Below are 27,104 nucleotides of genomic sequence, written 5' to 3'. Positions count from 1 at the left end.
GCAAAATTTCAAACAAGTAACTCTCGTAATATTGAGCATAAAATTTGAATACCATCTCAAGAAATTAACTTCTCTAATAGATATTTCAATAATTATTTAATCGTGATCAAGACTTAAACATCATGAGTACGGGTGTTCGCGGTCTGGATTGGATTGGATCAGTTTTGGAAGCAAAAATCATCTGATCCAATAATCCCTTCGGTTTGATCATGTAATCATCCATTCGATTTATACTTTTTTTCAAATCCGATCCGATCCGATCCAATTTTTTTGGGTTTGGATTGGATCGGTTTTCGATTTTTTGAAAATCCCAAAATTTGTTTCATGCAGATAACATCTTTTGTATATATATTGGCTTTGTAAAAAAAAATTGAAATACAAAAGCATCAGTAAATGATAATATAATTTTTTTTTGGGAGCAATGAGATATGAAACTCTACGCAGATGAAATGATGTGACTAGGTTTTTTCTTGGGTTTAGTTGATAGGTTAATGGGTCTTGGGTTTAAAAATTTTTAGATTATGATTGGAGAAAGGCCCAAGTAGGTAGAGAGAAATTGATATATTAGAGCGGTTTGGATTGGATCAGTTTTTATTAAGCAATCCAAAAATCGATCCAATCCAATTAAAAGTTGCAGTTTTTTTTCGGTTTTCGATTTTTCAGTTTGTTCGATTATCGGTTCGGTCACTGCGGTTTGAATCGGTTTGGATCGATTGATGAACACCCCTAAGCTCTCTTTATGCTGACAAAAAAAAATAAAATTTGTCACTTATAAAGTGTTTGATTATTATTTGTACATTACCTAATATCATTAGGTATTTTAGTCCTACAAAATGTTATTTATAAAATTTATTTAAAATTTGTGTTAATTTTTACGATACAAATAAATTAATTTCTTTCTTTTTTTCATCTGTACAACACACAGATAATACACTAGTTAAACTAAATGAAGCCAAATCGTTTGTCAAAAATTTCAAACAAATAACTCTCGTAATAATCGGCATAAATTTGAATACCATCTCAATAAATTAACTTCTCTAATAATTCGTATTTCCTTACAAAAATAAAATAAAGCAATTGGAGGTACATTGCATTTGGTTTTCAAAAGTCAATTTTTTAATGTCTCTGTTTTCAAATTAAATATTTTCATAATTATGATGCAATGAACATTGGATTCTTTTTATTTTATTTTTTTGGTAAGTGGAATCTTTTTATTAATTAGTAGTTAATCTTCTTCTTTTTAAGTCTTGCAACCCTTGAATTCGCAAATAAAATTTTTATTATTTAAATAAACAACACGTAAACACTTCATTTTCAAATTTTAAAAAAATCAATAGATCATTCTACATTTACATTTAAATTTTTTGCTAAAATACTAATATTAAACTATAAACTTTCAGTGAATAACAAGTAATATATACAATTTATCAACATCTAGAATGACTTATGATTGTTAAAAAAGAATGAAATATATAAAATTATAAATTATTTATAATAATATTTAATGAAACAATATTAAACAAGAGTACAAGGACTTTAATTAATAAAAAGGGTTAATGTTATTCACCAAAAAAAAAAAGTTAATGCTTATCTTGCAACTACATAATTTTATCCCATATATACACATGCAAATGGATGGAGCCCTATAAGAAGAAGAGACGAAAAGACGAAAAGAAAAAAATTAAGATAGACTTATATACATGTATATGCATGAAATAAAATTATCTCTAATTTATAGGGAAAATATTAAATTTTAATAATAAATTTCATAATAACCAACATTTCTTGAAAAATATAATAATATTATTTCTACTTCATGATTCTTCTAATCTTGGTTTTTTCCTTAGTAGGGGATTTTTCACATTAAATATTACGTGTCAAATAATAATTTTCTCAATTTTAAATGTGCAGTTTCTGGATATGCATGTTACTCATCACTTTATTACCATTTGCTACAAACTGAATAATAAAAATTTTGCGAGCAATATCCTCCTCTACCTGAATTTGATAGCAAAGTTCATTGATGCAGCTAGTGTTGGTTTTAGAATCGTCCATGCATCTTTTTTTGAATTTTAAGCGTTTGATTTTAATTTTAATTATTTTGTAATTTTTTATTTAAAATGAGTTTTGCCAAATTTTATATATGTGTAACATCATTTATTCAAAAATAAGCCCGAGGGGAGGACTATACAATTGTAGTAAGAGACAGTTAATTTGTTTTATGAACAATTAAAAAAAACTTATTTGACATTGTTTAATATTAATGATTCTTTTTGCCTCCTTCGTACTAATTTATTATATTTTTTTCACTATAAACATTTATTTATTAATTGTTAAGGGATAATAACTTATCCTATAATAAGAGAAGAAGAAAAACTTCTCCTATACACCCATCAAATCCCATGCCAATTTTTTTTTTAAAAAAAATGAATGGGCCCCACAAAAATTGTATCTACAGCTTGAGACAACATTTTTCCTATTATAGAAAAAGTGTTTTTCCGATCGTTAATTATTCCTTTTGGATTTGATTTTATGTAATAAGTAAGCCAAAATGAAAAAAAATACGAGGGAAAGTTTCAATGCTTTACCTTCTAGATGCTTTTGCATTTGATTGGCGGATTGTTTTTTCATTATGCTTTTGCACGGTAATGTTAACTTTCCATATTTGCAATAAGATTTTAAAGAGAATTTATATCAAAGTGTGAATTTTGGAAATGTTTTTGTCTAACATTCTCCTACTTTTTATTTCCGTTAGAGTTTTTGCTTTTGTCACATGAAATTTTTAATGGGATTAATATATGTCCTTGAATATAAAATTATATTATTTTAATCAAAATAACTGTGTTTTATAATAAAATAAATAAATAATGGTAAAAGAAAGCGAGAATTTTGTTTAATTTAAATATTAAATAAATAATAATTTTAACTAAGCAAATATTTTTCTCATCTTTTAATATACTTATCCTTATGTTACTATGTTATCCAACAACCAATGTTATATCATTGTCGACAACAACGACAACCAACCGCCACCAAAGTCAGAGACTTTGACCATTGTCGTCAATTACTAAATTTCAGTAGTTAGTCTTTGCCATTGTTTGATTGCCAATCACAAAAAAAAAAACCCTGTCATCTTTTCCCTTGATTAGCCGCCACCACTAGACACTAATCATAAAAATCCGATCATCCCTTATGCTATTATGAATATGAATCATTCGTAAGAATGTTTTGGTGAACAGTGTAATCAAACTTGCCATTATTATTTAAATGAAAAGATTCGTTTATAATTTTTTTTTATAAATTATATTAAGTATGACCGGTCATAATATGACCGGTTATACTTAATGTAGTTTGTAAATAAAAGTTGATAAATATTTCCCTTATTCTAATTATTACCATTCGTGAGAATATTATTATTGGACATGTTATTCTTGAGAATATATTTTCAAAAGTTAAATTAAACGCTCCCTTGTTTCCCTGGTTCAAGTCCTTTGCTTATGGCTCACCACTGATGCAGTATACAGACTATATATTTGTAGCTAGTTCTTTTTTTTCCCCCAATTAATATATATAAAAAAAAAAACCCTTTATGTTTAAACAGATAAATTGTTTAAATATACTTATGAATCAATATTTTAATAAGATTTTAACCATACTTCCAATTTTGGGTTGAACGTTAATGTGTAATGAAAGACATATTGAAAAGTTGTTGCCAATACCAAAAATAATGTACAAGAGGAAACTTCATTATGTGCCTGTGTAACACTAAGCAGTTAGTTAATTGGAGAAAGATATTCCAAATTCCTCACCATTAGCCTTCTTGAATGGCTAAGCTCAGGTCAATACATTATTTGATACGAGTTTCATTTGGTTATAATAATAATTCATAATAATTAAAGCTGATGATAGTGCAATTATATATATATCTCTCTAATGGCCTTTTTTTTTTTGGTCTCATCGAAGCTCAGCATATGGTGTTCTCAACTTCTTTGAAGATATTTGTAACCATCTCTCTCTAACAAAAACTAGCCACAAAATCACAGAAAACATAACTGCAACTGAAACCAACACCAAGCCAATGAAGACTTGGTTGCTGTATCTCCTTAACAAGGGGCAATCTTCCTCATTGATTTGAGCAAAGGTTTCTGCAACAAAGGTACAATCTACTACGCGAGACAGGAATGGACCATAACGATGCAGTGTGTCACTCATGTTGGTAGCCACCAACACCTGTGTGTAGAGTGAAGGAGTCAATCTTCCCATTGTCATGCAGAGACCAGATGGGGAAGTGTCACACACAAAACTTTGGTACGCCTGGCCATTAAAAAACCATGATGGTTACCAACACCGTACTTGTAAACAATAATTTATGTTGTCTTTCACACACACAAAACAGTTTATGCAAAAATGTTGGTATATGAGATGTTGTTAAAATGTAGGCACTTGTTTTCACAGTTAAAGGGGAAGAAATAATGAGAAAAAAGTTTATTCTTTTAAATGACATCTTATATCCTTTTACTCTCACAAAAGGTGGAACTCACACTTTTATTTTTTTGTCAATTTTCTCTCCTCCTTTATCTATCTCTTACTCTCTCTTAAAATGACACAACTTTACCTCCTTTAAAATGACACACACTTTTTCCAAAAATAATTGGCTGGAAAGTTATTCCCAAGTCAAGTGTGTAGGCACTTCAATGATTTTTATATAGAAAATATGTTTATCATGTTGCATGAAACAATTTATGTCAAGCAACATACAAAAAATAGGTGCTTTCTCTCTCTTCTTTTTAGTATGTCCCATTTACTTTTTTACGTGATGCAACATGAGAAATATATTACCTTTTTTTATATTTCTTTAACACAATCCTGCAAGAGTTCTTTGAACTTAAAGCATGAATATTGCAACCAAGTGGATAGGCTGTAATATAATATAAAACAACCAATTTAACCTAATAGCCCAACTTGGTAAATGATGAGCCTTTAATAGTTTGTATTATTATCTATCTAACAATTCAAGAGGAGGGTTTAATTTTTGAAGTGAACTTACAGTTGGTGCGCCCTTTAAGTTCAATTCAGAGGGACCACATGTCCTTTCAGTCAAGTTAGGAAAAAATGGATTGCACAGGAGGGGCATGAATGGACCAGATTGATTGTAGTAGAAATCTTGTAAAAATGGAGGAACATGGTTGTTGGCTACGTTAACCACAAATGCATTAACCAAATTGGTTATTTGGAAAGAGGTGTTTCTGGTTATGTCCAAGGTTCTTCTGGCTGCTGCCTCATCCATGCAAGGAAGAAGTTTGCTTAGAGCTGTATTATGATCTTGTGGGTGCTGAAGCCAATCATCCATTGCAGCACACGTGTCTCCTACCCCACTGGAAATGGTAAATAAATAAAACAAATGAATCAACAACGATCAGGTTGAAATTTAAATAATAGAGTTTTAGTTTGAACCTCTGAAATTAACTTATCTCATATACTAATAATGCTCATTGAACAATTTTGGTAAGTATTGAAGTAGACAATTTAGACTCTATTGGTAAAAAACAAAACTTATTCGATCTTGTCATAACATGATTAATGGCGTAATGCTCGTCAAATAGTACAAGATTGGTGATATTATATTGATTAAATGGAACTTACTTTTGAACAATAAAAGATATACCGCCCAATATAAAAGTGCCTGTGACAAGGATCCATCCTATGAAGAACAAGCTGCAGTGATATTTTGGATTAGAATTAAAAAAAGGGTTCAGTCTGTGTCATTTAAAAGGACACAAGTTGTGTGCTTTTAGTGACTTACACAAAGTATGACCGGTCATACTTTGTGTAAATATGAAAAGTTGTTTTTTTTTTCACTTTATACGTCAGCGATGTGACTGGGGAAAGAGAAAAAAAAAGTAACTTTTCAGATTTACACAAAGTATGATCGGTCATACTTTGTGTAAATCACCTAAAAGGACATAAGTTTGTGTCATTTAAAACGATACTTCTTTTTCCCTTTAAAAAAATTCAAAAAAATGAGAAAAGATGGAGGAAGAAATGAAAACATGAAAGATTAAAAAATAAACAAATGGAACTGAATCACCTACATATAGACGATCAATTTCCAGCCAAAAATTGAGATTACTGCAATGAATAATTAAGCCAATATTGTGAGCCAAATGCATTGTTTGTTCAAAAGGAAATAATCATTTAGGACATGATATACTTACTGAATCCAACAACTGTCAATATAAGCATTCCAGCACTAACTGCAACAAGACTACGGCTTCTGGAGTTGATAACCATTATTTTAGTAAGTTGAATCCAATTTATAAATCCAAGGATCATAAAGGAAACAGATAAAGTAGGATTCACTCACATATCATTCAGGAGTTCAGTTGAGAATTTTGCTATTTTCTCTGGTTGGCTCTTAATATTTGAACTTTGATTGGCAAATCTTTCAACCTTTCCAATGCTATGCTTGATATCATCTGGAAGATAATATTGAGCTATTTCTATTTTCTTAGCCGCTGCAAGATTCCTCAATACATTATGAACGATATCAACCACTGAATTTGCTTTCATGACAAGAATATCTGACACGTCCCTTGCAGTACTTTGGAAGTTCCCCTGTCCATTGTAAAGGAAAATGCATCCAATTCTGCAATATAGCTAAAAAGTGAACACTAATAATATGGATTCAAACATGCTTTTACTACTCCAAAGCTCTATACAAAAAAATGAGAAGGGATTAATGGGGACCTACATTGTGACGATCAAGAAGACTGAGAGAAAGATGAGAGATATTGTATAAGCCTTTCGAGAGTAATCTGTCCTAGACTTTTTCCTGTTGTGGCCGCAGCAATAGCAACAAGCTATGATGGTGAAGCATGTTGCAACAGTGAAACACCAGAAAGCAGCAATGACAAACAAAGGAATACCAGAAAAAGCAAGAGACTGCTCCAAAATCAAATTGTAGGAATTGAAACAAAAGATAGCTTTATCAGGAAACCAGAAAAGGAAAAATGTAAAGAAGAAATAGGCATAAAAAAATTGCATGCTGGAAGAATAATTATTATAACATATACAAGAATTACAACATATACAAGAATTACAACATGTGAGAAGTAGTCTATTGAGATATATAAAATCATTAATGTAGTCTCATCCAACAGTTTAAGTTTTTGGGTTGAATTGATTTTTTACATGGTATCAGAGCCTCGTGTCCCGGGTTCGATTCTCACCGCCGCTCACTTTCTTTCTAGTGGAATTTCTTTCTTCGCGCAGGTAGGTGGGCTTGTGCATTGTCCACATTTCAAACCTAGTGGACTCTCATGTGAGGGGACGTGTTAAGATATATAAAATCATTAATGTAGCCTCACCCAACAGCTTAAGCTTTTGGATTGAATTGATTCTTTACATAGTCTAATCTATGCACAAAAGTACATGTTCATGGGTTGTCAAGTACATGTTTATAACTTGGAAGATTAGATTGCACGGAGTTGAAATGACAAGAAGCTCGTACCAGAATATAATGTTTATTGGTAATATCCCATCCAGCCTCATAGTAACTGAAATGACTACTAGGGTCAATCCTGCGTGTTCTTTCTGCTGCTAATGGTAATGCTGAGTTATTTGATTGTCCCGTTGTATTACTCCATGAATTGGCAATATTTTCTCCTTCAATTAGAAATTCTATGATAAACAGAACATTTTCCAAATTAACCAAAATCAACATTTAGTAAACAGCAGGAAATAGAAAAGAGAAAACTAACAAACAAACTCTCTACATTTAAATGTGAATAAAGTAATCAAAACCCTTTCTAGAGGATATCAATTAAAATTAGAAGTGATTTTAATATATTCAAGAAAATTGAACCTTGTAGGGATCCATAATTTTCTGCATGGCAGGGAGAAAACAAGGTCCATGAAACGAAAACAAAAATTGAAAGGCGAAGAGATAGATTGAGGTTGAGACAGGTCATTGTGTCTCAAAATTATTGACAAGCGTTATGGTAGCTTCCCAATTGCAATATTGGTAACAAAATTGCAATTGGGAAGCTCATATAATGAAATGTTGGTGTTTTGAGTTTATGGTAATACTTGTCTCATGAAATTAAAGATGTTTTTCTCAACAGGGACAAGAAGAAAATGTGTTAAGAAAAAGTGGACAAGGAAAGCAGAAAGAACATGAGGAGGACAGTTTTATGAACAACACAAATTATATTTAGATATCAGCAGTATTCAAAAATCTGTTAAGGTCTTAAGTTTAGTAAACGGCTAGTCCAATCCTCGGACGCGGTTTTTTATTACCATAAATGGCATATGATTCGTATTTATCTATGTCACTTTTATTTTATTTTTTCAATATGCTAACACATTGTAAAAAGAGTAATGATATTTATGAATAAAAATATTAATATATCGATACTTTACTTGTTTAAGAAATAAAAAGTAAAGAAAGTGTATTATAATGCGTTTTTTATTTATTTAAAGACGAATGGCACAAAAATAGTATAAAATTTTTATGTACAATTTTTATTTCTATTTAAAAATCAAACTCTAAAAGAAATTCAATTTCATTTTTAGAAAAAAATTATTAATATTGAAAACTAATGCTACTTCGATGTAGATATTTTCTTCACACTCTTTCGTTTTTATGTATGTCATTAGACATTAATCAAAGTTCAGTTTAATTTTTTTATGCAATTTTTCTTTTATTCATTTAAAAGGAGTTAAAATGGCCACAAATCAATGTCATGGACGGATATAACTCGTTCTGAAATCCTAACCCTTTTGTGAGCCAAAAGCAAACCGGTATTACCCTCTCCCTACAAAATTCAATTTCATCTTTTCTCTTCAAGATGCAACTTGATTCTACTGCGTCACTTCTCGGTAGACGCTAGAAGTCCCACGTTGAAAGACTTAAGCGAAAAATGTTGGATTATAAACTTGGATTTATTTGTTTTTGTTGATCTTACGTGGAAATAAATCTTTGGTACTACTGTTGTACCTAAATTCAGTGCATCCTACTAATAGGAGCATTACCCATCAGAAGAAAGAGAAAAAATTTGGCAGAGAAAAAAAACTTTAACTGACATATAATATTTTTATTGATGGGATGTACTGAATCTTTGGTGCAACAGTAGCACCAAAATTTTTTCCTTACGTGGATGGAGATGTTGAATCTAAGAATTGGTTGATTTATTGCCAGTTTGGATGGACTTTCTTCAAAAAAATTCAAGAAAAAAAAGTATTTCTCATTTTCATTTGGATGTTCACTTTTAAAAAGAGAAAAATGTTTCTGCAGTTAATGCAGATAAGTTATCTGCATTTATTTTTAAAACGATATGCAATAATTGCAGAAAAAGCGAACATTTAAAAAAAGCATAAATCACAAAAAAAGTCAATTTTTTTTTAAAGGCTAAAAATTTTAACTTTTAAAAAAAGCAGAAGTCAAAAGCCAAATATTTTTATAAAAATATAAATAATTTTAACTTTTATAAAAAACACTTCTAAAATAAGAAAGATATAAAAGCTACTTTTTCTGGAAGGCGAAACAAACGAGCTCTTATATGCAGAGGCAGATCTAGGTTCATGAGAAGGGGGGCAAGTGCCCACCCTTGAAATATGATGCAAAAATACAAAAATACCCTTCTCTTAAATTCAAGCTATTCCAAATTAATTTTGGGGTAGGATATTGTAACAACCAATTAGGGTTACTACCAATCAATTTCACTGTTAAATCGATTATGTTGATCCAACGGTTATATTTATTTTCATCTTTGTATGGATATGATTCCCCATATTTAATACTTTATATTTATTTTCACCTTTGTATGGTTATGATTTTTCATATTTTTCATATTTAATGTTTTTACATTAAATATGGGGATCATAACCATACAAAGATAGAAATAAATATAACCGTTGGATCAACATAAGTGATCTAACGGTAAAATTGATTGGTAGTAACCCTAGTTGGTTGTTACGATATCTTACCCCTTTAATTTCTCTCATTCTATTTTATTTTCCTGTGAGTTTTTTTCTTTTCCACCTTCATTATCCAAACCTAACAACAGAGAGCTCTATTCCCGACTCATTGTTTGCATCTACATACTAATTTATCTTCTCTCAAACCTCAATCTCTGCTATTGGAAGTTGGAACATTTGTTTCTTCCTCCATCATCGGTCTAGCTGAATCGCAATCCGTCCAGATTTAGAGCTAAATCAGACCCAGCCAGCCAGTAGCTGCTCGCAAGTCGCGTTTCAGACCAAACCCAAATCTATATGTACTTGAACTTATTGAGTGTTCACCTTTTATTAATTTTCTAGATCCGTTACTGCTTATATGGGATATGTATGCTCTCTCGCAGATATATATCACTATACATAAGTTTACACAAGTCAAGATACGAGGTGTGTGTAGAATAATAACTAATGAAAAAGAGTACTAAGTGTTATATCGGTTAACTTTACCTTTTATTTATAAAACTGTAATAAAATTTTGGACTTTGGTATATATATTTTGAGGTAGAATATTTAATCGCTAAAGGTATAATAAGATTGATATTTTTTGAGAATATTTCCTTATTTATCTATTAGCGACTATTTGTTCCTTTTACAGCTTCTAGAATATAGGGCTTTGTATCATATCCATAACTGTTTTACTTTGAGAATCCAATATTCAACGGTGTTAGCTAACCCCAAGAAATGACTAGCCAGCAATTGAATTTGAATATTATTTAATCATTGGTCAGGACTCTCTAGAAATTTGATTTGCTATTAACGTTGTTGCCAATGCCATATGCAGCTCTTTATTTAAAATGTCTTGATTAGCTACTTTGACTGCTAAGATTTTTTTTCGAGGAAAAAACTATTTTTATATTACATATGATAAATTTCTTTTTTACACATCTTTCGATAATTGTGTCATTTTTTTTTTCATTCTTTTTTCAGGTGGTGAAACTCACAAATTTATTTCTATTTCTATGACATGACATAACTTATTTTTTTAACATGAAATTAATAAAACCTTTTTTTTAATGGTAAAAGACAAGAGGTGTTAATTATTGAATTACGACGTATTAGTGGGTTAAGTATTTATTGGTCTCTCAATTTTTATTTCAGGTATGGCGATATAGCCATTTGCCAGCAGCAACCTGAACAATCAACGTTTTGTTTGTCAAACCAGAGAGTACCTTTCATTATTTGTAACCTGTGAGTTTATTGGTTGTGCGCCTGTGTCATGTAAAATACTTTTCTTATTTATTATTATTTTTTATACATATTTCTTATTTATTATTTATTAAAGCGGGTGTGGGATTAGGTGGGATACAAGTAACAACTACTCCCTACAAATGAAAATAACGATCACTCACGAATCTTAATTTATTTTAAATTAATTTTTATTTAATAAAATAATAATATATATTTTAATTTTATTTGTATCTTTTAATATTTTTCTAAGCAAAGTAAAAAGTATATAATAAAGTGAAATGATAGTTTGACCATATTTGATTATACTTATTAAAAATCAAAATATTTAATAACTTTATTAATTCCTATATAAAATCTTAAATTATAATAATTTTAAAATGAAAAATTTATAGACTTATATATTCTGTTCAAAACACGGGAAGTTGGTTGAGCTAAACCCTAGGTTGAATAATTTGACCATATTTGATTATACTTATTAAATTTACGCATGCAAAAAGCGGGTGTGGAAGTTGAATCGATAATATGTTGTCACATATTTACGTGTTGTTAAGTTTATTAAATAATCTGTCATCATTTTATTAGATGACAGTATAATTTTTTTTTATGCTAGCAGCATATCAGAATTAAACCCATAAAATTGAAATAATTGTTTGTTCTTTTAAAATACATAAATTGTATTCTTTTAGCAAATTATAATTATATACTAAGAGTAGTACATAATTATAATTTTAAAATTGTATTTTTTTCTCTCTACATAAAAAATAAATAAAAATATAATTTTAATATTTATAACTATATATTTACCTTAATATATAATTATAGTTTGTCCTTTAAAATGAAAAAAACAAAACCGTTTCTAAAAATACAACAGTCCTCGTGAAAGAAAAGATACATGACTTTCAAATGAGTGTCAAATTCTCCCCTAAGAAGTTAGGCCTTTTGACCTTGGTGATGTGATTATTAAAATGTATGACCGGAACAATTTCCAGGTCAAATGTATTGCCTAAATAGTACATAACGACGCGGCTGGTTGACAGACGTTTGAAGACATGACACTCTTGGTGCCGCGTCCAGTACAAATTCTGTCAGTGGGCATGGGACGTGATACTGTGAGAGCCGCGTCCCTTGCAAAATGAGATCTACAAGGAAGTCTCTTACATAAAGAATTGCAGAAGCGAGCAAAATTATTCTCAGCCAAGTCCTCTCTGTTTTAAAGAACCATATTGATGCGATGGAAGAATAGTATTTGGGACTGAGACCCATTGAAGACTTGTCATTGAGATCCAACTCTATCTCTTGTCCCATAGATAAATCTAGAGCCCTGCAAAACTATTTAAAAAAATAAAGAACACAGAAATCAGTTCTTTGCAAGAAGAGAAATATTTAACTGAATTTGACTCAGCGCTGAATGCCTTTATCATTCAATTATAAGCTTTAAATCATATTGTTACAAGTAAACTAATCTACACAGATGTTTGTCTTAGCTTCCAATCAGCTTGGAAATATCATAATATTGCAATGATTTTCAAGGTCACACGATATTCAACCATGGTTCAGCTCCTCGAGAGGACTTGGCTGAGAATAAATTTGCTCGCTTCTGCAATTCTTCATGTAAGAGACTTCCTTGTAGATTTCATTTTGCAAGGGACGCGGCTCTCACAGTATCATGTCCCATGCCCACTGACAGAATTTGTAATGGACGCGGCACCAAGGGTGTCATGTCTTCAAACGTCTGCCAACCAGCCGCGTCGTTATCCACTATTTAGGCAATACATTTGACCTGAAAATTGTTCCGGTCATACATTTTAATAATCACATCACCAAGGTCAAAAGGCCGAGAAGTTAAGACCCTCATTTGGTAAACTACACAAATATGTGCATTACATTGGTGTCCCTCAGGTTTTTTCTTTTTAATATTATTATATGGGACAAGTTATATTTACAAACTTTTTTGTTTACAAACTCTTACAAACTACACTATGTAGGACCGGTCCTACATTAAACACACAGTGTACCACCGGTCCTACATTAGTGTAATTGCAAAAATAGTTTGTAAACGGATCTTGTCCCTTATTATATAGTTTTTTAATTTATGGCACTTTCAATTACATAAAAAATATTGTTTTTTTAGATAAAACCTAATTATTTTTCCCCATTATCAAAATATTTTAAAAAATATCAGCTTAAAAAGTGATGCACACATACATGTAACGTGACCCACCAGGCGATTATCCTACTATGATGCACACAAAACTTGATGTATTGTGTCCGATATTTTCTTATACTTTGACACTTTTTAACATTCTAATATGTATTTCAGAAACTCAAAAAAGAGTCAAACTTTTGGTTTCTTTATGTTTTTTGTTTCAACTATTAGATTTGTTAAATTACGATTACTATTTTATTAAGTTTAACATAAATATTTGTTATATCTTATATTTCTTTGCAAAATTGATGGGTATTATATATTTAGTTTCAATTTTTTTATTATATTAATGAATATTAAATATAATGTACATTATATATAAATTAAAAATATTATTTAATATCAAAATGTCTCATAAAGTAGCCTAAACTGTGAAAACGGAGTTGTGGGAGAGCTATACAAGTATCATGATATATTTTTTTTTTTTTTTGATAACATATCATGATATTTTTTAGAATTAACATGTCAGAGTGTAATGTCTGTTTCATGTTGGTACAACATAATTTTCCTACACTGTTAAAGAGAGATATAGTAGGAGTAGTCCTTTAAGTGCTCGGAACCATTAAAATTTGGTAATCTCATTTAAAAAAATAGGACATAAATAAAAATATAAATAAATAAGAAAGTAAAAAGAAAAAAAAATTCCAATTTGCAGAGGGGACCACCTGGATCACTAAAATTCCCCTCACAAAGATAGGAGCGAAGATACTGTGGTCCGGGAGCAACAAAAAAAAAAAATAGATGAGACTGAAGTGAAAGAAAGAGATAAAATGTTGAGGAGAAAAGAGAGAGAAAAAATTAATACAGATGTCAATTTTTGAATGAAAAGACCACAGTGATCCTGACACATATTAGAAAATTAGCATAGATAGATAGAAGCTAGTCTGCTTGTTCTGTCTTTTCTTTTCGCCTGAGTATCAAAAACAAGTACAGTGAAAAAATCATTTCCATTTTTATTGATCGTTTTAATTAAGGGAAAATTTCAAAAACTCCCTATAAGTTTTCTCATAATCACTTACCCCCTCCCAAAAATTTTAATCATTTACACCCCTACTTAAATTTTTTTATCACTTACCCCCTAATTTGATTTTCCATCCAAAGTTAAAGTTAACAGAGTTAATCTTTTTAAAAAAACTCCAAAACTACCCTTAAAAACAGGAATTAACCTCTGCACTTAAAATCACCTAATGATATTTCATCAAACTCACATCATGCTATTCAAAATAATTAACGTTGAAATTAAAATCTTACATACTGAAGTGAAGTTCATTTTTGTTAGTTGGAAAGGGTACTTCAAAGAATGTAATGGAACAGTAGATTCACAAATACTTTGCATATAGCTTTGTAGCTATATGTGAAGCTTCTTATGCTTGTATCTTTTGTAAGCGTTAGGATCTATATAATTAACGTTGGATCTACATGCACCACTAGAGATAGCCTAGTGGTGTTGGGTGCGTTTAGTGTGTATTAAGTGTGCGGTTCGATTCCTTGTAATGTCCAAAAAAAAAAAAAAAACGTTGGATCTACATTTACCCATGAACATTTAGATTGATGTACACTTTCTAACTGACAAAAATGACCTTCACTTCAGTATGTAAGATTTTAATTTCTACGTTAATTATTTGGAATAGCATAATGTGAGTTTGATGAAATAGCATGAGGTGAGTTTAATAAAATAGCATTAGGTGATTTTAAGTGTAGGGGTTAATTCTTTTTTTAAAAGGGTAGTTTTGATATTTTTTAAAAAGATTAACTCTGTTAACTTTAACTTTGAATGGAAAATCAAGTTAGGGGGTAAATGATAAAAAAAATTTAAGTAGGGGTGTAAATGATTAAAATTTTTGGGGAGGAGAATAAATAATGATGAGGAAAGGGAGGTTTTTGAAATTTTTCCTTTAATTAATAATTGCTCTTCCTCTTTCCTCAACTTTTATTTCTCATATCTGATGTTTCATTTTCTTTCTTTTTTTCTTTTTTTCGTCATTTCGTTTTCACTTTATGATCTTTGATCTTTATTTGGGTGAGTAGTATTCTTTCATATATCTTTATATATGTGGTATAATTGTTTTATATTTAAGTGAGGATGCGTAATAGTTATTAATTTAAAAATCTCTCTATACTGCATTATTTAGTATGTTTCGCCAAATATGAACTGTGTACTATCATTTTTATTATTTATAGAGTTATTAAAAATAGCATATATGACACACGCTGAATAATATAATAAAACAATATTATCTTCTGGGTCATATCAAAGCAAAAAATTATTCTAAAAGCTTAAAATGTTAGATAAAAATAGATGAATGATTATATGTTCACGCAATAGTACTCTATTGAGTTTAAAGTATGAATAAGTTTATAAAAAAAAAAGTATGAAAAATACATAAAGTCTAATTAATTAAGAAATTCTATAATATTTATTAGAGTACTATTAGAGTAATGAAGCGGTAGGGATTAAATTTTGGATCTCTTAATTACTAAGGTTGTAATATCATGACAAATAACTAATTATTTCAAAATTTTAAATTATTAGATAAAGGTTTATAAATAAATACTTTTATATTTCAGATCAAACAAGTTTTAAATTTCATTCATAAAATGGCATGGATTCAGTCAACTCTGAATAGGACTTAATTTGCTCTTAATTAGATTTTTGCAAACTTAAGACTCCGGAATCGTTAAAAATGGATCTTCTATATGATAGGTTCTTTCGTAAGGATCGAGTTGCGTGTTTGTTCAAGATTTTCCTAAAGGGAAGAACGAGTTTAGAAGAGGGCAAAAAATTTTCCCAGGCCTTATTATTTTACTAATTGTGGGAAAATCAATCTTATACAAAAAAGCTTGCGTATAAGGGATGACTTACAACAGTTTGCAACGACGATGAGCTAGCTAGCATCTATGATTGGATTATTAATTATGACGTCTAAAATATTTGATTGGATTATTAATGGTCAATATCAATGACTTTTCTACGGATTCTATAATTAATCTGTGGCTCAAAAGTTTGTCGTAGAAAATTGCAACATTCCTGATAAAGTAAAAATTGTGAAGGAGATTATCCATCCGTTTTTAAGTCTAATCTAATCTTATATATAAAATAATATTTTTATTTGCAAGTTTTATCTTATATGTTATCTTAAGTTTTTTCTCTCTTTATATTTATCTTATATTTATATTTAATGGTTCATATCTTTGTCATATATATTTATTTAAGGTTGGCTATATTTATAAAAAAAATTTGTTATAACTAATTTGTTATACAAAATTAAATTAACGAATTTTATTCGTTGTTATTTTATAATTGTCGATTTGATTTTAATTTAACAATAACGAAAATAATGATAAGAGGTTGTAAATATAATCTCTTTTTATTTATATATGCTGTATGTATTTTAAATTTCAAATTATAAAAAAAAAAAAAATACTTTTTGCTAATAGTCCTTTTAAAAAAATTATAAGCAATCTCTAATGATATTAAATTTAATTACATTTTATTTTATAACTCAGACCAAACTTTTTACTAGATTGCATTGATTTTAGAGAAGCGAATGGTTTGATTGTGGAGAGAGATGGTACACATAAATTCCATGTGTGAAGACATAAAATGACACAGGGTCCTTTCTCGAATAGGCCCCACATTACTCCATCTATATTTTGCTAAATGTGCATGCCTGCGAACTGCATCTTTTTTTTGCTAAAAACTTGATGAATGTTAGTTGCTCTTTGTTGAATGTTAGTTGCTCTTTTCTTTCGTCAGCTAAAACTTTAATGTTACAACGTTATTTTTGCAAAATGCGAGAATTTTTTATACACTTAACAGAGTAATTTGACAGGTTAACATACACTGAAAGGGAAGTCCCCCTGGCCTACATGGGACTAGTAGGTAAGACATGTGGCCAACTGTCACTCTAGTTGGTGTTCGGTGGATCATGGTTTTTGGTCTTGCTCTCATTCTCATTCAGATTTCAGATCTACAACATCATTAATTTTTGCTTCTATTTGGTAAATTGCTTTAAAACTTCAAACTTTTTATCCATATCATTGGTTGGAACAAGGCTTAGTTTATTGAAGCATTTAATTATGATTATTATCTATATTTTTTTATTGTATAAAATAGTTGTAGTTGCAATTTTGTCATCCTTCTTAAAATTATATACGTTTTTAAATGCAAGCATATTTGTATTTTTTTATTATATAAATAATGAGAAATAATTATCTCATGCAACAGAGACAAAATAGTGGGGTCCATATTATTTTTATTTTTTTTATAAATGATAGACCCCACTATCTTATCTCTATTGCGTGTGATAATTATCTTATGCAACATGAGATTAATAGATCCTATAAATAATTATAGTGATAATAATTTTTCCTGTTGTACGAGAAGTTACTCCTCTACCTGCGGAAACAAAAAATGGTTGGTCCAATTGCAACTTTTTTCTCTCACCTTCTTCTCTTTTCTCTATCCTGGATTATTACCTGATTGAGGTACTGAATAACTGGGTCATTGGTTCAATCTCATGACCTAATAAGTATATGTAAATTTATAATTTATATTAAAAAATTATAAATATACTCAAATACATGTAAAAAATGATACAAATTTCAAATATTTTAATATAAAAAATAATAAATTACACATCATTGTTCAATAAAAGATCAATCAAACATATATATAATACTTGTGATATTGGTGGTTCAAATTCAATAGAAGACATCTCTAACTATAAATCAAATCAAAATTCGATGCATATTGAATAACCAAGTTAGTAATTAGTGTTGTAAGTACATAACCTGTATAACTCAATAAACAACATATCACTCAAATATTCTAAAAAATAAATAAATCATTTGTGTATGAAAGTGAAAAAAAGAAAGATATCAATTGATGAGAATAAATTATTATTTTTTATGAACTTGGCCAGATCACTAATTGAACCAACCGAGGTCACCAATTTTTATAAAAATTAGCTGGATCACACCATTTCATTATATGACCAGTTCAATATAAAAATCAAACTAATTATATAACCGATTTATCAATTTTTCAATCGATCCGATTTTTGTAAGGTTGATAAGAATACACGTTATAATCATAATTTCGTCCATCACGTCACTACATGTACGTGCCATGACTAGTTGGTAAATGTGATACCAAAGTGACCAAAATAAAAAAATCTCTCTCTCTCTCTCTCTCTCCTGGCCTAACTTGCATTTGTTATTTAATAAATTTGAGTACTGTACAACATGGAACACGCGGACCACGCTCTCACTTCCCAATCCCTCCCACATCGTGGCTCGATGATTGACACGTGCAAAACAAATGATTGAACGGCGGAGATGCAAGTTGCATGTTTAGCGAGTAAAATAAGACTGTATCAGTCACTAGTTGTCAATGCCTTCTACCTTGACTCTTGGTTATTATAGGTTGATGTAGTGCATGTTATACACTCTTATACACTCCACATCTCACACACTCATCTCTGCTTCTCACTCTAGAACCCCAGATCGAGTTTCTTTCTCTCTCTCTCTCTATTTTACACAAAGTTCTTATAATATACTCCCCCCCCCCTTTCTTATAATTCATCACACAACCTTATCTCCTTTGCACAAATTAACCATATATTATATCATTTTATATAGTATTTTATTCCAAAACTGGGTTATACTCGTCAATTAATGGAGGAGTCAGGGGAAAATTGGCCTTCTGATTCTAATTTGGTAAAAACAAACATATGATTATATATGAATTATATAATATGATGTGTTTTGATTATAGTACACCTAACTGTGTGTTTTTTCATGTGTTGTTATTGTATAGGAAGTGGGTGATCATGATTATAACGATTTATGTTTTGATGATGAAGAGTTCCTTGGTGATGATGATGAGAATCATTATTTTGCTGAAACTGTAGATCCCATGATTGGCGACACCGACAGAAACGGGAGACGGCGGGAACTCACTGAAAGGTTGCTTGCACTTTCAGCCACCATACCTGGCTTGAAGAAGAAGGTTAGCTAATTAACACAGTACTCAAATTATTAATTTCTTTAATTTGCATGTTATTATTATTATTCAAAAGTAGACAATGAAATTGCTTTTCTTTTCTTGATTTCTTCCCAAAGTAATTCAATTATTACTCTGTATGTCCCTCTCATGATGCCTTAATTGTACTAATCTTTTACTTGTGAAATTATATCGATCTCCTTCACCTGTTCATTTAAGGAAATAGTACTTATACATCAATTAACCATAATAAGATTATGCATTCGAAAAGACTTAAATTGAAGGAATCGATAGAGATTAATATGGTTTCTTCTTGACAATAATAAGATTTAAGACTTAAGAGTGTAATTTAAGCAAAGGCACCAATGAAAAGTCAAGTCAATGTCATTCAGTCCTTTTTTTTCCCTCAAATTTCTTTACATTTTTTTTAACTAATTTCTGTTTGAGAGCTGAATAAGGGGGGGCACGACCACATGCGTTTTTTTTACGAGATTCGAAGTCTTTGTATGGTAAATAAAGTACACCTAGAATTCATAACTTTATCATTTGCATACTATAATTGTTACATTATATATATATATATATATATATATATATATATATATATATTTTAAAATATTTATATATTTAATTATAGAAATAATATAATAAAGTTAGCGTGTAAATAACGTCGTTAATTCTTATAGTAATGTACTAATGTCCATATAGAATTAATATGGTATTGTTTGAGAAATCTTTCGAAAAATAAAGATATATAATTAAAAATTATCATTAATTGAAAGATATATATCATTTACTTTAAGCTTTGGTCTATTTATCAACATCACTCATTGCAACTTCTTAGACCTAGGGTAGAAAAGTCCTCCAAATTTGAACATTAAATTTGACTTGATTTCAAAGTTTAAAGATCAAATTAATTTTTTGTTTTCCATGCATCTTTAATATTTTAAAAGTCATCAATTATTTGTTGATAAAAACTTTAAGATTTGGATAGGTAGATCCACGAGTAAGGTGATGCACTGCAACTAATGAATGTGTACTAATATTGAGTTATTACAAGTTGGAACTGAATCTAATATCCTTATGTTGACGTGATTCCATCTTAATTATCACTTAACTCTTATTGACTAAAATCACATCATTTGAATAACAACTAGGAGATTTTCCATCTTCCGAAAAAGTAATTCATGTTCACGTGCAGGTTAAGATCTTACGGGTTTTAACATATTTAATTTCTACGAAGATAGATTTTCTTATTTATATTTATACTTTTTAGATATTTGTAACATATAGATAGAACTTATCATTTATTTGATACATTCTTATATGAATTTCGTTTTTATAATACGATGGGCAATATCATTAGTGAATTGGTCTTCATATTTTGATTGTGAAGATTACAAAACCCAGATAAAGAGAAAAACGTAAAAAAATAAATAATAAAAGGTTCTATATTATATTGTTTTATATGTGAAAATCAAAAGCTTTTTCTATATATCATGGTAGATGGACAATACTTCTATCCTGGACAGAGCTAGCAACTACGTGAAACAACTTCAACAACGTGTGAGAGAGTTAGAACAAGAAATTGAATCCCACATTTGTAGCGACAAAGGCACCACCTCTTGCGAAGTGAACTCTGGTGATTATTATGGACCGAATGATATTCTTCCCGAGGTTAAAGCTAGAGTATTACAGAAGGAAGTACTCGTCATAATCCATTGTGAGAAACAAAAGGGAATTATGAACAAAATACTATCCCAGCTTCAAATTCTTCATCTCTCAGTACAAAACAGCAGTGTCTTGCCATTTGGGAAATCCACTCTCGACATCACCATTATTGCTCAGGTACACAACTCTTAATATAATATCAATCTACAAATTATAAGAAATATACGACCAATCGATCTATACTTTAATTAGTCAATCAAAAATCATTTTCATCGATATTAAAATATAGATTATATTGTCTTCTCTTAAGATTTTAGATTTAATATAAATTATTACCTTGGTGATCTTCTTATTTTAAATCTTATATATTTTTATTTATTTTTTTAAAAAAAATGAATGTACTTTTGTTTTGCATTTTATAAAGGAATACTAAGATACCAATACTTCAACTCAATCCAAAATCATTGATTGATATTAAATATAAATTATATTGTCCTCTATCTTAAGATTTAAAACTCAAATGAATTATTGCCTTGGTGATCTTTTTGTTCTGAATCTTATATATTTTTCATTTGTTTATTTTTAAAATGCATGTACTTTTGTTAACAAATTAACACACCACATAATATTCAAAATTAACTTTCACATTTTCTTTTATTATTATTATTATTATATATATATATATATATATATATAAATAGGGATAGGATATTATATGTCTAATTTTTTTCGTTGCCTGCTCTTTTTTTTTTTTTTTTTTGTATACATACCTACTCACCTCTAACACCGTTGATTAGAATGTCAATAAGATAGAGAAAGGGTGAATATTAGTTGATATTCTAATCTAACATACGATGTTGAAAATGAGTAGCTAGGTAGAGTAGGCATGAAAAAAGGTAGGCATAATATATATATAATATATAATATATATATATATATATATATATATATATATATCAATTGTATAAGTGTGTGGTTACCTATATATATATGTGGCCATCTTAAGAAAATAAAAGTTCATACTAATTTTTGCATAAAGAAAAGTTAATTAATGAAAATTAACATAAAATGCAGTAAGCTGAAAAGTTTTTTTTTGGTGAATAGCTGAAAAGATTTTTACTAATATGATAGATGACTTTTATCCCATGAATAACATCAAGCACAGCTTTTAAAGTGAAGTATTATTTTTATAATTGTCTTATTTTTAATTGAATTGACCATGAATATTTTTAATTTATAGTATGTTGGTTATAAACTGAGTATATTTCATTTTGTATTAATAAGATTGTATGTTAATTAAATTTTCTTTTACTTAAATATTTAAAAACGTATATCCATTTAGTCTTTAATCTCAACTTCCCTAGAATTAAAATTTTAATTCCATCCATCTTCATAAAATATGCAAGTAGTACGTCAATGTAATTTATTCATAATACTACCATCACTAGCCAAATCGTTTTACTAATTAATATACATTCATGCATGTAAAGCATAGGTAATATAAGATTCTGACTTGCTATGTATATGTTATACTGCAGATGGGTGATGGATACAACATGACAGTGGATGAACTGGTGAAAAACCTGAGACTATCGATCTCGAAACAATAGGCTATATTAGTGTACGTTTGAAACAAGTGCAGTACTAATTGCAATTCTATTTTTAAGAGCTCCAGAGAGTGCCATAGTTCCAATTGTGGCATCTCATTAATTACTGTACGTGGAGACCCATATTAGATATTACTTTGCAACAATTAGTATTTGTTGTATTGAAAAGTGTCATCCTGATTTGGTATGAACTTCCGATAGTAGAATTCGGCAGAAACGCAACTATATTTTTCTAAGTAGGATTATATATCCACTATACGTGTTTTTAACATGATGTCTGTATTAAAATAATTAAAATCATGTCTAAGATTAGTAAAAAGGGGCATGAATATATTTTTAAAACTCGCATCATTTAGTTTTATATACTTCTTGAGCTTGGAAAATTCTTACTGGTCGAAATTCTAATTTCCCATTTTATATCAATACAAATATCTATGAATGAATATATTAGACCTTTAAATTGTTAAATTTGAAAAGATGTTTCTATGATAACAAAAAATAACCCCAATAAAACAAGCATTTCATTAAGAATATGTTTTTTATAGTAAGAATTCAATTAAAATTTCATGTCAGAATTAATATGTTTTTTATATAATGGACAAAATATATGTTTGAATCTTATATATTTTCATCCAAAAATATAAATTCAAATTCTGAATATCATTATTTTTTATTTTATTTAACTTTTGAAACTCAAAATGAAAATGGCATAATAAACTGCTATACTAGTACGATAAAATGATAAATACAAAATTCTTATTGTCTAATATATATTTTTAAACTAATCACAAATAAAATTATAAATTGTTGTTTGTGATTTGTATTCCTTTTATCGTTATATCAATAATTACAAAGATATTTATTTTTTATTTTATTATACAATAATATATCATTTTATAAAATAATTAATATTTTTCTTTATAAATCTGTCCCCAAAATGGTACAAGCTCGATGGCGATGTTGTTATGAAAACCGAACTCACCCGGTTGGGTCGACTTGAGAACTGGTAAATCGGTCATATAATTGGTCCGGTTCAAGCAACGGACCGACCATGCATTAGAACCGGTGCGACCTGGTCGATTTTCATGAAATCCGGTGACCCGATGGGTTAACCGATGACCCAGCCCGGTCCAAAAAAAAAATTCCAATTTCTTTTTCAAAAATAAATAAATCATAATGGACATATTTAAATATATTTTTTACTTATTAACTTACATAAGTTATGTACCTACAACACTACTATTATCTCAATTATGCATTATGCAGAAAATTTTGATTTGATTTATAGTTAGAGATGTCATTTTCTGAACCTAAAGTCTCGTATCACGATCATTATATTTTTGTTTGATCCTTTATTATATAATAATATGTGATTTATTATTTTTATATTAAAATATTTGAATTTTTTTGTCATTTTTACTTAGATATTTGAGTATGTTTATAATTTTTTAATATAAATTATAAAATTGCATATAATTACCGGGTCATGCGGTTGACCCAGTGACCCAGTACCTCGTAGGGTTGGCAAAACGGGCCAACCCGGCTCGACCCGGCCCAACCCACATTCAACCCGTAAAAAACGGGTTGGGTTAGGGTTGGCCCGAAAAAATAAACGAGCCAGAAAACTTAACCCAGCCCGACCCGAGCCGGGTTAGGGTTGGCTCGATAATCAGCTCGCGGGTTGGCTCGGAAAAAAGCGCGCGGGTTGGCTCAAAAAAAGCTCGCGGATTAGCTCGAAATGATGCCAGTGGGTTGGCTCGCGAGTTGGCTCAAAAAAATTGATTTTTGTGGAACTAGTCTTATTTATGGACTTGTACTAAACAAGTTTAAAGTTCAAAATGTAAGCTTTCATCTTCCACTGATCAAAATTAAGCTAAATAAAATCAAACGGTAAAAAAAAATGCAAAAAAAAATACTTGACAGCAATAAACATACAAATGGACCAAAATGCTACCCTATTCTTAATAAAATTTATAAGTTTCTAATTGGAAAAGCTAATTATTTATAAGTTCAAAATGTAAGCTTTCATCTTTCTTATTATTATTATTTTTTAATACAATCATATTCTTTTATTTATTTATTTTTAATTAAAAACAAAATACCCAACTCGCGAGCTGGCCCGTTTGACCCGCAGGCTGGCTCGTTTGGGTCTGGGTTGAATCGGTTCGGGTTGAGTCGGGTTGGCAGCTCATTTAGGCCTACCCAACCCGACTCATTTAGGACGGGTTGCGAGCCAACCCGACGGGTTGGCTCGTTTTTGCCATCCCTAGTACCTCGACCGGGTCAATGACCGGGTCGGTTTTAACAACATTGAGATAAACTCTCTTTTTCTTTTTCTTTTTTCTCTAAAAATTTTAACAATATTTTTTCTTCTCAATTTTATATATAATCAACCAAATTTAAAGATTATATATATATATATATATATATATATATATATATATATATATAACATATTAAAACTCTTTTTATAATTAATGATACAAAAGTTATAGTTACTAAAGAGGGATCTTTTTTTTTTTGTAAATAAAGAGGGGCTAAGCCCCAGAAACAGAAAGAAATTACAAATCAGAAACTAACAAGCTAGACATATTTCTAGCATCAGCAACTATAAGTGCCATCAACTGAGGAGGAGGATCTTTAAAAATCTTGAAATGGAGATTATTAGTCTGCCCAGCTTTAGCTAACCAATGAGCACATTTGTTGTTTTCTCTCTTGGTATGAACAAGATGAATAGTCCAATCTGCTTTTAACCATAATCTCAATCTGCTAGTGACTTGAGAGTCCCTAGGATCTTCATGCTGCTCCTTTAACATCTGGATGGCTTGGCTAGAATCACATTCTAGCTCTATTCTTTTTAATCCTGTTTCCCAAAGCAGTTCCAAACCTTTCAGTAATCCCCATAATTCTGCATCAAGAGGATTGCAGGAACCTAAATTACAATAGAAGCTTCCCAAAAAGGATCCATTGTGATCTCTTAATATACCACCACAACTAGCTTTTTTCATGCCACTAGAAGAAGCTCCATCACAATTCAACTTAACCCACCCTTGCTTGGGGGCTGTCCAAACGCTATCGTTGGAATCACCACTGCGCTGATAAATTCGGGCTTGCAGAATCTATTGGACAAACATCCAAATTGAAGCATGTGATTGCTCATCATGACAGAAATGATCTTCATGGATCTCCAAATTTCTCCACTTCCACAAAAACCAACAAGTAGTTACTAAAGTTATAGTTACTAAAGAGGGATCTTTTGATTACAATTTAAGGCTAAAAAGTCTTACTCTATTTCAGCCGTTAATTCTGGTCATCTAATACCTATAGTTTATAAAATTATATTAATTAATTATTTATTTATTTCAAATAAATTACGGTCGTTAGATGGATAATAATCAATGACTAAGAGGGAAAATAAAATTTCTTAATCTTATTGTATTATATTTAAGTCATGAAAGTAAATATGTGCATCAATAACACAAAAATGAAAACTTCATATGAAGATGTATTAAAATATAAATTATTAAAAGAATATTTGCATAACAAGAAGATTAAAACTTTACATGTAGGAGCATTAATATTTAATTAATTAAATATCATGTATAAGTTACACTTGGATATATTTACTCGTTATAGATCAATTATTTAAAATAAATGCTTAACTTATATATTATACGGATGTAAAGTAAGTTAGTAATTAAAAGAGAAGTTACCTGGATATAAAAAGAAAAAGAAAAAAAGAGAAGTTATTCCACGGATATAGCTCAGTTGACAATAAACACTGAATAAGTGGGGATAGAATCTAAGTTCAATTTTTTTTCCAAATAGAGGAGGTAAACGGATTTAAATGTGAATCTGTAATTAAGTATCCCGAAATCGATTCATCTTAAAGAGATAATTAAAGTCAGTATAAATAAAAATTTAAATCAAAACTTAAAACTGTCATAAGCTGTTGAATGATTGCATGGGGCATCTTCAGACATTTTTACATGCTTTTATATTTGGATGTAATTCGTTGTGGAATGACCCTTATCTGTTTTATCCGAACAAAATAAACACAAAGGATAACCATAGCACGTAAGGTCCAGCTAAGTACAGATAGAATCAAATAATATAAGACCAGCAAACAACAGTACAAAACAGCAAAATTATTTTATGCTCACGGAGGGGAGAAAAATTCCCTCGAAGCCATTAGATCGTTGGAAAATATGGGTCCCATATAAGCTTTAAAGGTGGATATTTTCTCTGAACTTCAAAGTTCCAGCAGCTTGTCATTTTCCCAGTTCCCTTGTCAAACAGTAACACATTGCACCAAATGTGTGTCGGCGAACGATAAATAATTATCCTGCACTATTTCCGAGAGCATAACGCTTTGTAATTTAAAAGAAGGGGTTTAGTCTATCAAAAA

The 27,104-nt window shown here is 29.7% G+C and overlaps 2 protein-coding genes across 2 annotated transcripts; one reads left to right on the top strand and one right to left on the bottom strand.

The window, feature by feature from the left end:
* Positions 1-3,954: 3,954 nt before the first annotated feature.
* On the bottom strand, positions 3,955-7,723 carry LOC133286633 (uncharacterized). The gene is made up of 6 exons (XM_061484071.1): positions 7,511-7,723; positions 6,752-6,942; positions 6,365-6,646; positions 6,212-6,274; positions 5,048-5,375; positions 3,955-4,314 (listed from the first exon to the last, which is right to left on the bottom strand). Exons 1-6 carry the CDS (start codon positions 7,721-7,723, stop codon positions 3,955-3,957), a joined length of 1,437 nt encoding a protein of 478 aa, XP_061340055.1.
* Positions 7,724-18,836: 11,113 nt separating this feature from the next.
* On the top strand, positions 18,837-22,970 carry LOC133286657 (transcription factor bHLH18-like). The gene is made up of 4 exons (XM_061484097.1): positions 18,837-19,132; positions 19,233-19,424; positions 20,925-21,266; positions 22,628-22,970. Exons 1-4 carry the CDS (start codon positions 19,091-19,093, stop codon positions 22,697-22,699), a joined length of 648 nt encoding a protein of 215 aa, XP_061340081.1. The 5' UTR covers positions 18,837-19,090; the 3' UTR covers positions 22,700-22,970.
* The last annotated feature ends 4,134 nt before the right edge of the window (positions 22,971-27,104 follow it).

This window comes from Gastrolobium bilobum, unplaced genomic scaffold, assembly GCF_033153095.1.
Source record: "Gastrolobium bilobum isolate Gb01-03AN ecotype WA unplaced genomic scaffold, APGP_CSIRO_Gbil_v1 utg5155, whole genome shotgun sequence".
Classification (NCBI taxonomy): domain Eukaryota; kingdom Viridiplantae; phylum Streptophyta; class Magnoliopsida; order Fabales; family Fabaceae; genus Gastrolobium; species Gastrolobium bilobum.
This window is presented reverse-complemented; position numbering and strand designations above follow the sequence as displayed.